Source organism: Physella acuta, unplaced genomic scaffold (assembly GCF_028476545.2).
Source record: "Physella acuta isolate Inbredline_101_S28 unplaced genomic scaffold, ASM2847654v3 ptg001044l, whole genome shotgun sequence".
NCBI classification, from domain to species: domain Eukaryota; kingdom Metazoa; phylum Mollusca; class Gastropoda; family Physidae; genus Physella; species Physella acuta.
The window spans coordinates 474,612-490,000 of record NW_026732561.1 but is presented as its reverse complement, the minus strand read 5'-3'; the positions used below and the strand labels follow the sequence as shown (position 1 = coordinate 490,000).

The 15,389-nt window shown below is 41.4% G+C and overlaps 1 protein-coding gene across 1 annotated transcript in view; it reads left to right on the top strand.

Moving 5' to 3' along the window:
• The window catches only part of LOC131954963 (neuroglian-like), a 16,275-nt gene extending 1,329 nt beyond the window's left edge, over positions 1-14,946 (top strand). The window contains exons 3-14 of the mRNA XM_059318819.1: positions 2,597-2,711; positions 3,099-3,307; positions 3,641-3,805; positions 4,668-4,814; positions 5,169-5,259; positions 5,632-5,822; positions 6,544-6,687; positions 7,516-7,671; positions 11,061-11,229; positions 13,683-13,828; positions 14,341-14,487; positions 14,813-14,946. Of these exons, the coding sequence (XP_059174802.1) occupies positions 2,597-2,711; positions 3,099-3,307; positions 3,641-3,805; positions 4,668-4,814; positions 5,169-5,259; positions 5,632-5,822; positions 6,544-6,687; positions 7,516-7,671; positions 11,061-11,229; positions 13,683-13,828; positions 14,341-14,487; positions 14,813-14,886 (1,754 nt within the window). The 3' untranslated portion in view covers positions 14,887-14,946. The remainder of the gene's footprint in view (positions 1-2,596; positions 2,712-3,098; positions 3,308-3,640; positions 3,806-4,667; positions 4,815-5,168; positions 5,260-5,631; positions 5,823-6,543; positions 6,688-7,515; positions 7,672-11,060; positions 11,230-13,682; positions 13,829-14,340; positions 14,488-14,812) is intronic.
• The last annotated feature ends 443 nt before the right edge of the window (positions 14,947-15,389 follow it).

Sequence of the window (15,389 nt, the reverse complement as noted above, 5' to 3'; positions counted from 1 at the left end):
ACCCTTTGTAATCCTGACGGGGTAAAAAAAATATTTTTCTAAACTGAGGAGGTGTCTGAAGTAAATATAATAAGAGATGAGACCTAGTCAATCAAAACAGTGTCATATTTCTCAGGTGCAAGCGTGGTACACCTGTTTCACCCACCCACCATAATGTACACCGTCAGTGTCAACAATACAACATACATGTACACATATAACCAAAATTACGTACGCAGTCGTATCGTCTAAACACCTAAGACATACGGGATATTTTGTTATATAAAATTACACAAATGTATAAACCATGTACTACACGGTGTGTTCACATAATTTTGGAGCCAGAAATGGGCTTGTGTTTTGGGCTTGTGTTTTGGGCTTGTGTTTTGGGCTTGTGTTATGGGCTTGTGTTTTGGGCTTGTGTTTTGGGCTTGTGTTTTGGGCTTGTGTTTTGGGCTTGTGTTTTGGGCTTGTGTTTTGGGCTTGTGTTTTGATTAAGGGAAAGAAATAAACCTAACACGGTCTGCTGTGATAGGTGAAAAAAAAAATAAAACATGGGACAAAAGAAAAGAAGAACAGACGATCAAATGGCCTCGAAGTTGCCGCGTTAATGTCACTGTTGAAAGGTATTCTAAAGTAGTGTTGTATTTATCTTTAAAGAAATACAACCGCTTTAAGCCGATTTTTTTTTCAACCTATAAGGATTTATTTAAAATTGAGATTACTCGCCATGTTCTCTATAAAATACAGGCTAGTGTAGAGCTGGGTTTAGACTAGGTTGTGATCCTATGTTCGGAAAATAAAAAGTTATGAGCTGTCAATAAATGACGTCAAGCTATTTTAAGCGATCTACCACCCCACAGTTTTAAACTTCATAACAAAAATGTTAAAGCACACCCACAAAAATGTTAAACCACACCCACAAAAATGTTAAACCACACCCACAAAAATGTTAAACCACACCCACAAAAATGTTAAACGACACCCACAAAAATGTTAAAGCACACCCACAAAAATATTAAACCACACCCACAAAAATGTTAAAGCACACCCACAAAAATGTTAAAGCACACCCACAAAAATGTTAAAGCACACCCACAAAAATGTTAAACCACACCCACAAAAATGTTAAACCACACCCACAAAAATGTTAAAGCACACCCACAAAAATGTTAAACCACACCCACAAAAATGTTAAACCACACCCACAAAAATGTTAAACCACACCCACAAAATGTTAAACCACACCCACAAAAATGTTAAACCACACCCACAAAAATGTCAAAGCACACCCACAAAAATGTTAAACCACACCTACAAAAATGTTAAACCACACCCACAAAAATGTTAAACCACACCCACAAAAAAGTTAAAACACCCTCTCACAAAAGTTAAAACACACCCACACAAAAGTTAAAACGCCCTCACACAAAAGCTAAAACACACCTATTACAATGTCACACAACCACACCCCTATTTCCTACAATTACCATAATGTCTATCTCCACATGGGTGTAGCAACTAAACTACATCAAAGGCAGTTAAGTTACAGACAGTGTAAAGACAGAACAGAGCAGCATTCAGAACAGGTTAGCACATCAAAGGACGCTTAGCAGACGACAGATAAAAAAACAAGACAAGAATCAAATTGTAAAACACCTGTAAGACATCCTGGGACAAAACATAACACGACTGTCAAACACAGACAATAGGCAAACTATAACAACAGACAACAGATAACAATACACAAACTATAACAACAGGCAACAGACAACAATACACAAACTATAACAACAGACAACAGATAACAATAGACAAACTATAACAACAGACGACAGATAACAATAGACAAACTATAACAACAGACAACAGATAACAATAGACAAACTATAACAACAGCAACAGATAACAATAGGCGAGTAATAACAATAGGCAAACTATAGCAACAGAGAACAGCTTTGGCGGAAAGCAGTATTTCCTTCAGACATTTTCCTACGTGAAGGTTGGGGGGTGGGGGGTGAGGTTTGGGTGGATTTGAAATTTTCATGTAGGAGGGGGAGCCGTCTAAGATTTCCGAAGAAAGGGGAAGAGGTACATTCTATCTCGTGGAGGTTGAGTTTGGGGTGGTGGTTTATCAGCCAATTACTTTCCAGAAAGTAATTGGCTGATAGCCCCCCCCCCCCCCCCGCCAAAGTTTGCAACGCATTGAACCAGAAGACAGCTTCACAAAAGGGGCAGCACACAAACTAGGGGATATAATTAACGAGGCCTGTATACAATGGACTGGATCATGTCCCTTTTCATGCTTGGCCTACACAAGACGGCATACAGGCAACACTAGTTAACTGTATAGCCACATCACAAAGTTCGTTGACAATCACATAACACGATTTATCTGATACCCTCAAACACTGTGCCACATACAACATATATATGATACAGATGTACGACCCACGCCACAATGGCCGTCATTCCGGGCATATGTCGCATATGTTACCCCCATCTGAAGATTACATAAGGATGCTTGTCCTTCTTACTTGTGTCCTAACGACGCATGTTCTACTAATGTAAATCATATTTTGTGAACTGAGCTATATGATAGTTTTGTTTCTTTCAGAACTGACCCCACCCTACATCACCTGTCCCACCAGTCAGGCGAGGGTCATCATCAGGCTGTCTCAGATCAGCATGTACGGACTGCACTGTCAGGCAAACGGCAGACCTACACCTATGTGAGTACTCACTCAACCATGTACATGTATGAGTAGTCACACAATCATGTAGTCACTCAACCATGTACATAACAGTTTCACACCTGTGTGAGTAATTCACTCAACCATGTACATAACAGTTCCATTCTTGTGTAAGTAGTCACTCAACCATGTACATAACAGTTCCACCTGTATGAGTAGTCACTCAACCATGTACATATCAGTTCCGCACCCGTGTGAGTAGTTCACTCTATTGTCCATCTGAGGCAGGTGGACTCCTAAGACTCACTGCAGGAATCAAACTCGAGACATCTGGCTTAGCCACCGAGTGCTCTAACACTCGACCCGCCGACCATCGATGTTCGTAAACAAAAAAAAATCCTTTAGACATTTACCTTTGTATTACAGCTACAGCTGGTACATCAATGGCCTACAAGTTGATAACACGAACCCATCGCTTCATGTTTTAACAAATGGAACACTTGTGATGCGAAACTTTACACAACAGTACGACGGTGTATACCAATGCCGAGCTGGGAATAAATTCGGAACATCAGTCTCGGTCAAGTTTCAAGTTTTGGTTGAGAAGGAGGCTGTTAAGTTTCCTAACTCGGAAGGTGAATATTTTTGTTTAAATTTTTTTTCGATCAATATAGTATAAACGCTTTTTATTAAAATATATTTTATAGGTACTTTTTAACCCATAAAATTTAACAAATTAAATTAAACTTGTATATTAATGAGCCTATGTAAAATCTACAGTTCTTCATCAAACTTCATTCGTGGAAAGTAATGTTTTGATTAATACGACTGCTGTTGCTCGTGTAATATATTCAACTGCTATCTAAAGTTAACTGTTTAGACAAGGTTATCAGGTTAGCTGTGGGTAGCTTGTGAGTCAGTGGAGAACAAACCGTACGTTCAAAGTTTTTCCACCCCCCCCCCCACAGAGTCTGAGGTGGAATCGATCCCTATAGAGGCCGAGGAAGGTCAGCCGTTGTCCGTAACGTGTGGGCAGACGCCACAGACGGTGCCAGAGTACATCAGGAGGTGGTACAGGTACACGGGCTCATCAGAGCTGGTCATGGGCGAACGTGTTGGCACGGACTTAAACGGTGAGTGAATCATACAGGTGAGTGAATCATAAAGTTGAGTGAATCATAAAGCTGAGTGAATCATACAGGTGAGTAAATCATAAAGGTGAGTCAATCTTAAAGTTGAGTGAATCATAAAGTTGAGTGAATCATAAAGGTGAGTGAATCATAAAGTTGAGTGAATCATAAAGCTGAGTGAATCATAAAGTTGAGTGAATCATAAAGTTGAGTGAATCACAAAGTTGAGTGAATCATAAAGTTGAGTGAATCATAAAGTTGAGTGAATCATAAAGTTGAGTGAATCATAAAGTTGAGTAAATCATACAGGTGAGTAAATTATAAAGGTGAGTCAATCTTAAAGTTGAGTGAATCATAAAGTTGAGTGAATCATGAAGTTGAGTAAATCATAAAGTTGAGTAAATCATAAAGTTGAGTAAATCATACAGGTGAGTAAATCATACAGGTGAGTAAATCGTAAAGTTGAGTGAATCATCAAGTTGAGTGAATCATACAGGTGTAAATCATAAAGGTGAATAAATCATACAGGTGAGTAAATCATACAGGTGAGTCAATCATAACGGTGTAAATCATAAAGTTGAGTGAATCATAAAGGTGAGTAAATCATAAAGTTGAGTGAATCATCAAGTTGAGTGAATCATACAGGTGAGTAAATCATGAATTAATATAAGTAACCCACTCAAGTCACAAATCATGACTTAACCAATCAGCTGCAAGCTACAAAGAATGAACAACAGAAAATATTCTCATTGTTAACTAATTTCTCAAAAATCACTTAAACTTTAACATGTTACAAACCAAGTAGATTAATTAGAGTTCATTTTCCCCCTCCAATAGTAAAATATTTTATCAAACCTATATATAGGCACACTGCACTTTGCCTACGTTGAAAGACAAGATGGCGACACGAGCAGCAGACAGATAAGATGTGGGCTGGCGCCAAACGGTTCCTCGAGCTCCACCATTTACATGTACAGCTCCTACAGCATCACGGTCAAGGTCGCGAATACAGGTGGGTCAAGGCCGTGAATACAGGTGGGTCAAGGTCGTGAATACAAGTGGGTCAAGGTCGCGAATACAGGTGGGTCAGCGACGGTATGGTAGATCAGTGTATTGTAGGGACAGAGCTGTGTGATATCGTGACAGAAGTGTTTTTTTCATAAAAGGGGCTACACTACTGATTCTGTGTTTTGTCGTGAAATGGCATTAGAATATGTTATAGATCCTTGTTTTATATGGTCCCTCGCACCATCACCTCCTCCAATGGTAGTGAACCTCCAGCTCCCCAGCTGATGACAATAGAAGTGCAGCTTCTCCCTAACACCATAGAACCAGTTGGTCTTTCACAGCCCGTTGTTTTTTTCAGGCGATTCTCTGCCCAGATTGATACACAGCAGCACCAATGTCAAAGGTCATCTTGGAGATCGTGTCACGCTTGAGTGTTTCTTCTCTGGACGGTAATGGAATCATTTTTCATGTAGAAGAAATTAGACTACCGTTACAGATGTGAATAAAGAAAAAATGTTCTGCTAGTTAGAATGAATGGGTGGACAATTAGACACGGAGAGCTTACTAATTATCTAAGAAAAACACAATTGTCAGTTTTTAAGTTTAATAAAGGTGTCCAGTTAATTCACTTACCTGATACGAAAACTTTGATATCAGGTAACATCTGTATGATGTAGCATCAGCTTGTACGTTGTGAGGGCGAGCCGTTCTCTTGAGACGGTACAGAGGCTAGTGGTCTTTGGTGCGGTTATACAACTTTATACGGTGTTTGAACTTGGCTCGAAATCTCTCACGTTTTGTAATATTCTGATCGCGTACAGGCCTGTCCCCAAGGTGACGTGGACAGACAACAAAAACAACGGTATCCATGGCAACCAGCGATTCCAGCTGCAGGACTTTAACCGGAAGTTGGTTATCACGGAAGTGAGGCAGGAAGACGAGGGGTACTTCATGTGTACAGGCACCAATTCTATGGGTTATGCGCAGACTGAGATCTACTTCAATGTCACGTGTACGTATCAAAGGCCATTGGCGTTCTTAGTGTGGTGTTAGGGGTGGGGTTGATTTTAAGCATTGTTTCTTCCAGACTTTTTTCTCCTGGGGGGGGGGGGGACTTGATATTTGAGGGGGGGGGGGGGGGCGGACAACATTTTCCGGGAAGGGGGCGGACATATATGTTTTCTATATAAAATTCCATTTCGTTCGCGGGGGGGGGGGGGGAGGGGGGAAAGGGGTGGCGGTAGATGAGAGATGCCTGGAAGAAAATCTGATTGTAAGATCCGCCTCAACGATCATGTCTAACAACTGTGTGCTGTTTACTGCACCGAACTTGTTTGCGAGAAGAGTATTATCATACTGCGTCAAAAGCAATTTCGATTTTGAAAAATTAAAACCTTTCCGAAATTCGCGGTTTCATAGAAAAACTTATACATGCCCCGTTCAAATTAAATTTAGTGCTGTCAATTGCTTCATAAGAATTTTTCATTGACCAATGACTCAAATAGAGCTCTACTGACTACAAGTAAAACTAAAAACAAGGCTTGAATTCAGTTTGTTAATCTAAAGCGTGAAAAGTAAATTACGGTAAACGACTATTTAAAATAAATTCAGTACCTTGAATGACAGAGATATACATACGTGGTCTTGTTTTTGGATAGACATATGGTCAGTATGACACAACTAATAGAGGGTCAGTACTTATACAATGTATCGCACGTAACTCTTTTAAATAGCTGCACCCATGAGAGAGAGTTCTTTTGGGCCCCTTACTTACCCTACAGAACACGACGTCACATTAAACTGTACAGCAAGGGCGGCAATCCAGGAAAAACTAGACAACCCAGTCTGGTATAGGAACGGCGAGTTGTTTATAGAAGGTAGGTAGGTAGGTAGGTGTGTGTGGGGGGGGGAGGTTGGCTGGGGTTTTTGTGGGGGGGGGGGGGGGCTGGTTTTTGTGGGGGGAGAGGCTGGTTTTTGTGGGAGGATAAGGTTTAGCTACAAGGGCGGAACAACTATACCGCTAGATCCAACAATGCAGGGGAGGGTGGTGGGACAGACCATTTAAAGTAAGTAAAGTTCCCTTTTCAAACCTGACGGTCTATACGTCAAGTGAAGTAGAGTTCACTTGTTTCTGTGACCGCGGCATATGAAGAGATAGTGTGGTCAGCATTATTCCCAGCCGCCTTTACTTTCCCTAACGTGAGTTAGGTACCCATCAGACAATGTAGTAGGGGGCCATAAATTCAATATCCTTGATAGACTAGTGGATCTATATAAAAAACAACAACATATCTCCAGTTGTGATTTTTCTGCAGTGACTTACACTGTTGAGTAGGAAGAACACAATATAAGCTTCAGTGTGATAAATAGGCAGACCTTCAAACAACATGCATGATTTATTGTTCCTAAATAAATAATCGAATAGGGGTGCCAATAAAGCTAATTTAAATAGTGTTGTAAACATCAAATTAAAAGGCAGTACATTCTCTGATATATTAGTAAAATACTTGAGAAATTGTTGCACATTTTTTTTATGCCAGTGTTTTCGTGAAAGTTTTTCTGTATGTCACCAGAGAACATCTCTGGCGTGTACAGAGTTTAGTAATAGTTTTCTATATCTGTGAATGAATACACGACTTCCTGTTTGTTTGTTTGTTTGTTTGTTTGTTTGTTTGTTTGTTTATTTGTTTGTTTGTCTGTACCAGAGAACTTCCCTGATGTGTACCGGTACAGGTTTAACGAGGACAGGACGAGGCTGAGCATAAAAAACCTGAACAAGAGCGTCGATACGGCCTGCTACCAGTGTAATATCTCAAACAGCGAGGGCTACATCTTTTACGACGGCTACATCAGGGTCATAGGTAGGTGGGGCTACATCAGGGTCATAGGTGGGTGGGGCTACATCAGAGTCATAGGTAGGTGGGGCTACATCAGGGTCATAGGTAGGTGGGGCTACGTCAGGTCATAGGTAGGTGGGGCTACATCAGGGTCATAGGTAGGTGGGGGCTACATCAGGGTCATAGGTGGGTGGGGCTACATCAGGGTCATAGGTAGGTGGGGCTACATCAGGGTCATCAGGGTCATAGGTAGGTGGGGCTACATCAGGGTCATAGGTGGGTGGGGCTACATCAGGGTCATAGGTGGGTGGGGCTACATCAGGGTCATAGGTAGGTGGGGCTACATCAGGGTCATAGGTAGGTGGGGCTATATCAGGGTCATAGGTGGGTGGGGGCTACAGCAGGGTCATAGGTAGGTGGGGCTACATCTTTTATGACGGCTACATCAGGGTCATAGGTGGGTGGGGCTACATCAGGGTCATAGGTAGGTGGGGGCTACAGCAGGGTCATAGGTAGGTGGGGCTACATCTTTTATGACGGCTACATCCGGGTCATAGGTAGGTGGGGCTACATCTTTTATGACGGCTACATCAGGGTCATAGGTAGGTGGGGTAACATCAGGGTCATAGGTAGGTGGGGCTACATCAGGGTCATAGGTGGGTGGGGCTACATCAGGGTCATAGGTGGGTGGGGCTACATCAGGGTCATAGGTAGGTGGGGGCTACAGCAGGGTCATAGGTAGGTGGGGCTACATCAGGGTCATAGGTAGGTGGGGCTACATCTTTTATGACGGCTACATCCGGGTCATAGGTAGGTGGGGCTACATCTTTTATGACGGCTACATCAGGGTCATAGGTAGGTGGGGCTACATCAGGGTCATAGGTAGGTGGGGCTACATCAGGGTCATCAGGGTCATAGGTAGGTGGGGCTACATTAGGGTCATAGGTGGGTGGGGCTACATCAGGGTCATAGGTAGGTGGGGGCTACAGCAGGGTCATAGGTAGGTGGGGCTACATCAGGGTCATAGGTAGGTGGGGCTACATCTTTTATGACGGCTACATCCGGGTCATAGGTAGGTGGGGCTACATCTTTTATGACGGCTACATCAGGGTCATAGGTAGGTGGGGCTACATCAGGGTCATAGGTAGGTGGGGCTACATCAGGGTCATCAGGGTCATAGGTAGGTGGGGCTACATTAGGGTCATAGGTGGGTGGGGCTACATCAGGGTCATAGGTAGGTGGGGGCTACAGCAGGGTCATAGGTAGGTGGGGCTACATCAGGGTCATAGGTAGGTGGGGCTACATCTTTTATGACGGCTACATCCGGGTCATAGGTAGGTGGGGCTACATCTTTTATGACGGCTACATCAGGGTCATAGGTAGGTGGGGCTACATCAGGGTCATCAGGGTCATAGGTAGGTGGGGCTACATCAGGGTCATAGGTGGGTGGGGTTAACTCAGGGTCATAGGTAGATGGGGCTACATCAGGGTCATAGGTAGGTGGGGCTAACTCAGGGTCATAGGTAGGTGGGGCTACATCAGGGTCATAGGTGGGTGGGGTTAACTCAGGGTCATAGGTAGATGGGGCTACATCAGGGTCATAGGTAGATGGGGCTAACTCAGGTCATAGGTGGGTGGGGTACATCAGGGTCATAGGTAGGTGGGGGCTACATCTTTTATGACGGCTACATCAGGGTCATAGGTAGGTGGGGCTACATCAGGGTCATAGGTAGGTGGGGCTACATCAGGGTCATAGGTGGGTGGGGTTAACTCAGGGTCATAGGTAGATGGGGCTACATCAGGGTCATAGGTAGGTGGGGCTAACTCAGGGTCATAGGTAGGTGGGGCTAACTCAGGGTCATAGGTAGGTGGGGCTACATCAGGGTTTTAGGTAGGTGGGGCTACATCAGGGTCATAGGTAGGTGGGGCTACATCAAGGTCATAGGTAGGTGGGGCTACATCAGGGTCATAGGTAGGTGGGGCTACATCAGGGTCATAGGTAGGTGGGGCTACATCAGGGTCATAGGTAGGTGGGGCTACATCAGGGTCATAGGTAGGTGGGGCTACATCAAGGTCATAGGTAGGTGGGGCTACATCAAGGTCATAGGTAGGTGGGGCTACATCAAGGTCATAGGTAGGTGGGGCTACATCAGGGTCATAGGTAGGTGGGGCTACATCAGGGTCATAGGTAGGTGGGGCTACATCAGGGTCATAGGTAGGTGGGGCTACATCAAGGTCATAGGTAGGTGGGGCTACATCAGGGTCATAGGTAGGTGGGGCTACATCAAGGTCATAGGTAGGTGGGGCTACATTAGTGTCATAGGTAGGTGGCCCTACATCTTTTATGACTACCACAACAGTCATGATGGTTACATAAGCCTACTTAAAGACTTTAACTCGCTATCTTCAACTAGCTTATCTATGAAATGGACTATTTTTGACATGTATACTTTGTAACTTTATTACGTAACTTTGATAAATATTACGTAACTCCCGAATTCTTTTGGAATGGTTCTAGACTGACAAATTATACGAAACTATAAAAGACTACCAGAAACAAAAACTCTTCATAGACTCAAATCTAATGTCTAGGGTAAATATGAATACAAAGACTTTCTGAAACTAATAAACATTTAACATATCTAAAACCTTCTTGTCACAGGCTTTTTTCCTACCTATTTCATGGCACACACTCAAAAACAAAAATCAACCCTTGTTCCTGTAATTTCCATAATTTTATTGGTTCATAAGAGCTTCGTCTTCACTTCCACACATCGCCGAGTTCTTCTCGCGCTCTCTACCTCTCGCTTCCTTTCCTTTCGCGCATGCGCACACCCACACCATATTTTTTATATTTTTATTTCGCCTTTTTAAGACACACACTCGCAACATACATTCATATACATTTAACTGTTTTACTTCTAAAAAGCAAACAAGTCTAAATAATGAAATACTATGCACAAAAATATACAATAATGAAAAACCCAACTTACAATTTCAGGAATAACACACTGAACCTACTAACACTGGATAAGGTTATCACCTCAACCAACACGTTATTAAAATAAGACACAGAAAAATAATAAATACACTGGAATTTAGAGATAATTGCTGCCTAATCTAGGAAGTAGGCCTACAACATGGCGACATTGCTCTCTCTCTCTATGGGTGTCTAGTGGGCTCCTCGTGCTAGGAAAGTTTCCCCTTTATATACTTCTCTAAAATTATGGGATGTTGACATCAATGTTACGGACCATTGTGAATACTATCACATGAGTGTGATGGAAACATTTTTTAGTTCAAACAACATATATCTCAAGACCATTTAAAATATTAATACAATTAAACTTTAAAAAAGAAGACCTCCTTAGGTCACACCTTCTGTAACCACTTTGTGAAATGTGTCTCGACAGATTCCATCAAAATACAAACCAGACCTCCAGAGATTATCAACCTTGTGGAAGCACCGAACAACCTTGACCTTACAGTGATAGCAACCTCTGACCCCTGCTGCCCTTTGACGAGGATCTGGCAGTTCAATGGCAGTCAGGTGACTGGACTCTTCGAACAACATCCGTTCTAGTGAGTGCTTCTATGTACACATCTGTTCTAGTGAGTGGTTCAATGGCAGTCAGGTGACTGGACTCTTCGAACAACATCCGTTCTAGTGAGTGCTTCTATGTACACATCTGTTCTAGTGAGTGGTTCAATGGCAGTCAGGTGACTGGACTCTTCGAACAACATCCGTTCTAGTGAGTGCTTCTATGTACACATCTGTTCTAGTGAGTGGTTCAATGGCAGTCAGGTGACTGGACTCTTCGAACAACATCCGTTCTAGTGAGTGCTTCTATGTACACAACATCCGTTCTAGTGAGTGGTTCTATGTACACAAAATATGTTCTAGTGAGTGCTTCTATGTACACATATGTTCTAGTGAGTGGTTCTATGTACACATAGGTTCTAGTGAGTGGTTCTATGTACACACAACATCTGTTCTAGTGAGTGGTTCTATGTACACTTAATATGTTCTAGTGAGTGGTTCTATGTACACACAACATCTGTTCTAGTGAGTGGTTCTATGTACACACAACATCTGTTCTAGTGAGTGGTTCTATGTACACATCTGTTCTATTGAGTGGTTCTATGTACACATCCGTTCTAGTGAGTGCTTCTATGTACACAAAATATGTTCTAGTGAGTGGTTCTATGTACACAAAATATGTTCTAGTGAGTGCTTCTATGTACACATCTGTTCTAGTGAGTGGTTCTATGTACACATCCGTTCTAGTGAGTGCTTCTATGTACACATATGTTCTAGTGAGTGGTTCTATGTACACACAACATCTGTTCTAGTGAGTGGTTCTATGTACACTTAATATGTTCTAGTGAGTGGTTCTATGTACACATCTGCTCTAGTGAGTGGTTCTATGTACACAAAACATCAGTTCTAGTGAGTGCTTCAATTTACACAGCATCCGTTCTAGTGAGTGCTTCTATGTACACAACAAATGTTCTAGTGAGTGGTTCTATGTACACAAAATATGTTCTAGTGAGTGCTTCTATGTACACATATGTTCTAGTGAGTGGTTCTATGTACACAAAATATGTTCTAGTGAGTGCTTCTATGTACACATATGTTCTAGTGAGTGGTTCTATGTACACACAACATCTGTTCTAGTGAGTGGTTCTATGTACACTTAATATGTTCTAGTGAGTGGTTCTATGTACACATCTGCTCTAGTGAGTGGTTCTATGTACACAAAACATCAGTTCTAGTGAGTGCTTCAATTTACACAGCATCCGTTCTAGTGAGTGGTTCTATGTACACAACAAATGTTCTAGTGAGTGGTTCTATGTACACAAAATATGTTCTAGTGAGTGCTTCTATGTACACATATGTTCTAGTGAGTGGTTCTATGTACACATAGGTTCTAGTGAGTGGTTCTATGTACACACAACATCTGTTCTATTGAGTGGTTCTATGTACACATCTGTTCTAGTGAGTGGTTCTATGTGCACATCAGTTCTAGTGAGTGGTTCTATGTACACAAAACATCAGTTCTAGTGAGTGCTTCAATTTACACAGCATGAATTTTAGTGAGTGGTTCTATGTACACAGCATATGTTCTAGTGAGTGGTTCTATGTACACAACATCCGTTCTAGTGAGTGCTTCTATGTACACAACATCCGTTCTAGTGAGTGCTTCTATGTACACAACATATGTTCTAGTGAGTGGTTCTATGTACACAACATCCGTTCTAGTGAGTGGTTCTATGTGCACATCAGTTCTAGTGAGTGGTTCTATGTACACAACATCTGTTCTAGTGAGTGGTTCTATTACTTATCTGTTCTAGTGAGTGGTTCTATGTACACAACAAATGTTCTAGTGAGTGGTTCTATGTACACAACATATGTTCTAGTGAGTGGTTCTATGTACACAACATCCGTTCTAGTGAGTGGGTTCTACGTACACAACATATGTTCTAGTGAGTGGTTCTATGTACACAACATCTGTTCTAGTGAGTGGTTCTATGTACACAACATCCGTACTAGTGAGTGGTTCTATGTACACAACATCTGTTCTAGTGAGTGGTTCTATTACTTATCTGTTCTAGTGAGTGGTTCTATGTACACAACAAATGTTCTAGTGAGTGGTTCTATGTACACAACATATGTTCTAGTGAGTGGTTCTATGTACACATCTGTTCTTGTGAGTTGTTTTAGATACAGGTGGTTCGTTGTAACAGATTTACATTCAGAATGTTTTTTTTCTTGGTACTTATTAATTTTCACACCAAAATTTTCAAAAATTATGTTGCTACTGCCATTGTCATAATATCAATAATAAAGTAAGCTGGCCATTGAAGGCCTAATACTGCCAGACTAGAAAGGAATACGACATATGGTCGTAAATACACACCAGCAACAATTCGGTTACGATACCTGCTTTTGTTACAGTTTATTTCATCAATGTATCAACACGTATTATTGCCATATTTGAATTTTTAACATTCAAATACATTTCTTTCCCCAGTGATTATGGCTCGTCCACGGGTACTTTGTTTATCAACAAGTCCCTGGTGTCACGTGATCAGCTGATGGACGTTGTTGGACACTACAGGTTGAGTCTGTACAACAGGTACCAGACTGTTGACGTCACGTTCTCTCTAACTTTAGAAGGTGAGTACTTCATACAACAGGTACCAGACTGTTGACGTCACTTCATACAACAGGTGTCAGACTGTTGACGTCACTTCATACAACAGGTGTCAGACTGTTGACGTCACGTTCTCTCTAACTTTAGAAGGTGAGTACTTCATACAACAGGTACCAGACTGTTGACGTCACGTTCTCTCTAACTTTAGAAGGTGAGTACTTCATACAACAGGTAACGAAATGATGGTGTCTCCCTAACTACAGAAGGTACTTAGCTCTTACACGGGTTGAAAGTGTATAAGTGTATTAACATCATCCTCAGCTAAAGAGCAGGTGTTTTTACTTGTATTTTAATAAAAGATTGGTTGTCGTGGTGTTTTTTAATTAGAAAATGGTTGTCGTCGTGATTTTCAGTGTTCCTGAGTTCAGTGTTTAAATGTGTGTTTCTTTTATTATTTCTTAGTTATTTTTTTAAACACGTGGTACAATTGTAATAAGTTCCCCCCTCACCCCTCCCCTCCCTCCCCGGTCACCAGATGGCGTGGCGGAAGGTTTTATTGTCGCTGTGGTGGACTACAACCTCTGGTGGGTTGGCTTGTTGTGTGGTGTTTTAGCCATCATCTGCGCCCTTGTCGTCGTCATCTTCATCGTCAAAAACAATTTTCCAAGACGAACTTACCAGCGTATGTTTTTTTGTATCCCACTACTCTTGCTTGATACTGCTAGTAGTTTTAAACTCCTCCAAATTTTGTCTGACAGTCAAACATTAATTAGATTAATGTATGCCTGTGAAAACATAGATGACTGTCATTCATTCTTAATAGTAGATTAACTAATTGGCTCATCGTTCATCTTTTTAAAGTAGGTAGACGTTGGTAAAAGCAAGGAAAAAATATACTCGTAGTATCATTTGTAGAGACAAACACATGGATTATTTTGATTGAAAATAAATAGATATTTAAAAGAAACTTTTATTGCGATGTAATTTTTAATCCTATTATTTTCTAGTTGAAAAAGCGGAAATAAAACAAAACTTAGACCCTAAGGCTGACCTACGTGAACAAAGATTCAAAGACATTTAACACAAAGCAGAAGCGCAGGAAAATTTTCAAGAAGTCAAAACACAACAGCTGATCAAAAAAAAAAAAAAAAAACAGCTGTATTAGCAGAAGAAACATTGGTTTGTCAATATTTAGACCTACATCTTTAACTTCAAATTGAATTATTGCATATAATAATTCAAGATTTTGAAATCAATAGGCGACAAACATAACAGTCTGCCTGATCTGATGCAATGCTTCCAATTCTATGACTCAAATGTAAATTCTTAAACTTTACTGACGACCAACTGCCTTACGATTTTCAAGCAATCAACAGAGATTAGTTTCATCATATTACATGATTGTAATCATTTCACCAAAATTGAAGCCAAATTAAAAATATCATATCATAAACCATCGATGACCAGTTATAGCAAGTATCTAAACAAATGTAACGATAGCACGTGAGAAACTAAATGAATATCAGCATTCGGCATTGGAGAATCTGCTGCAACCTTAGCATACAGCACAAGAGCATCCTCTGA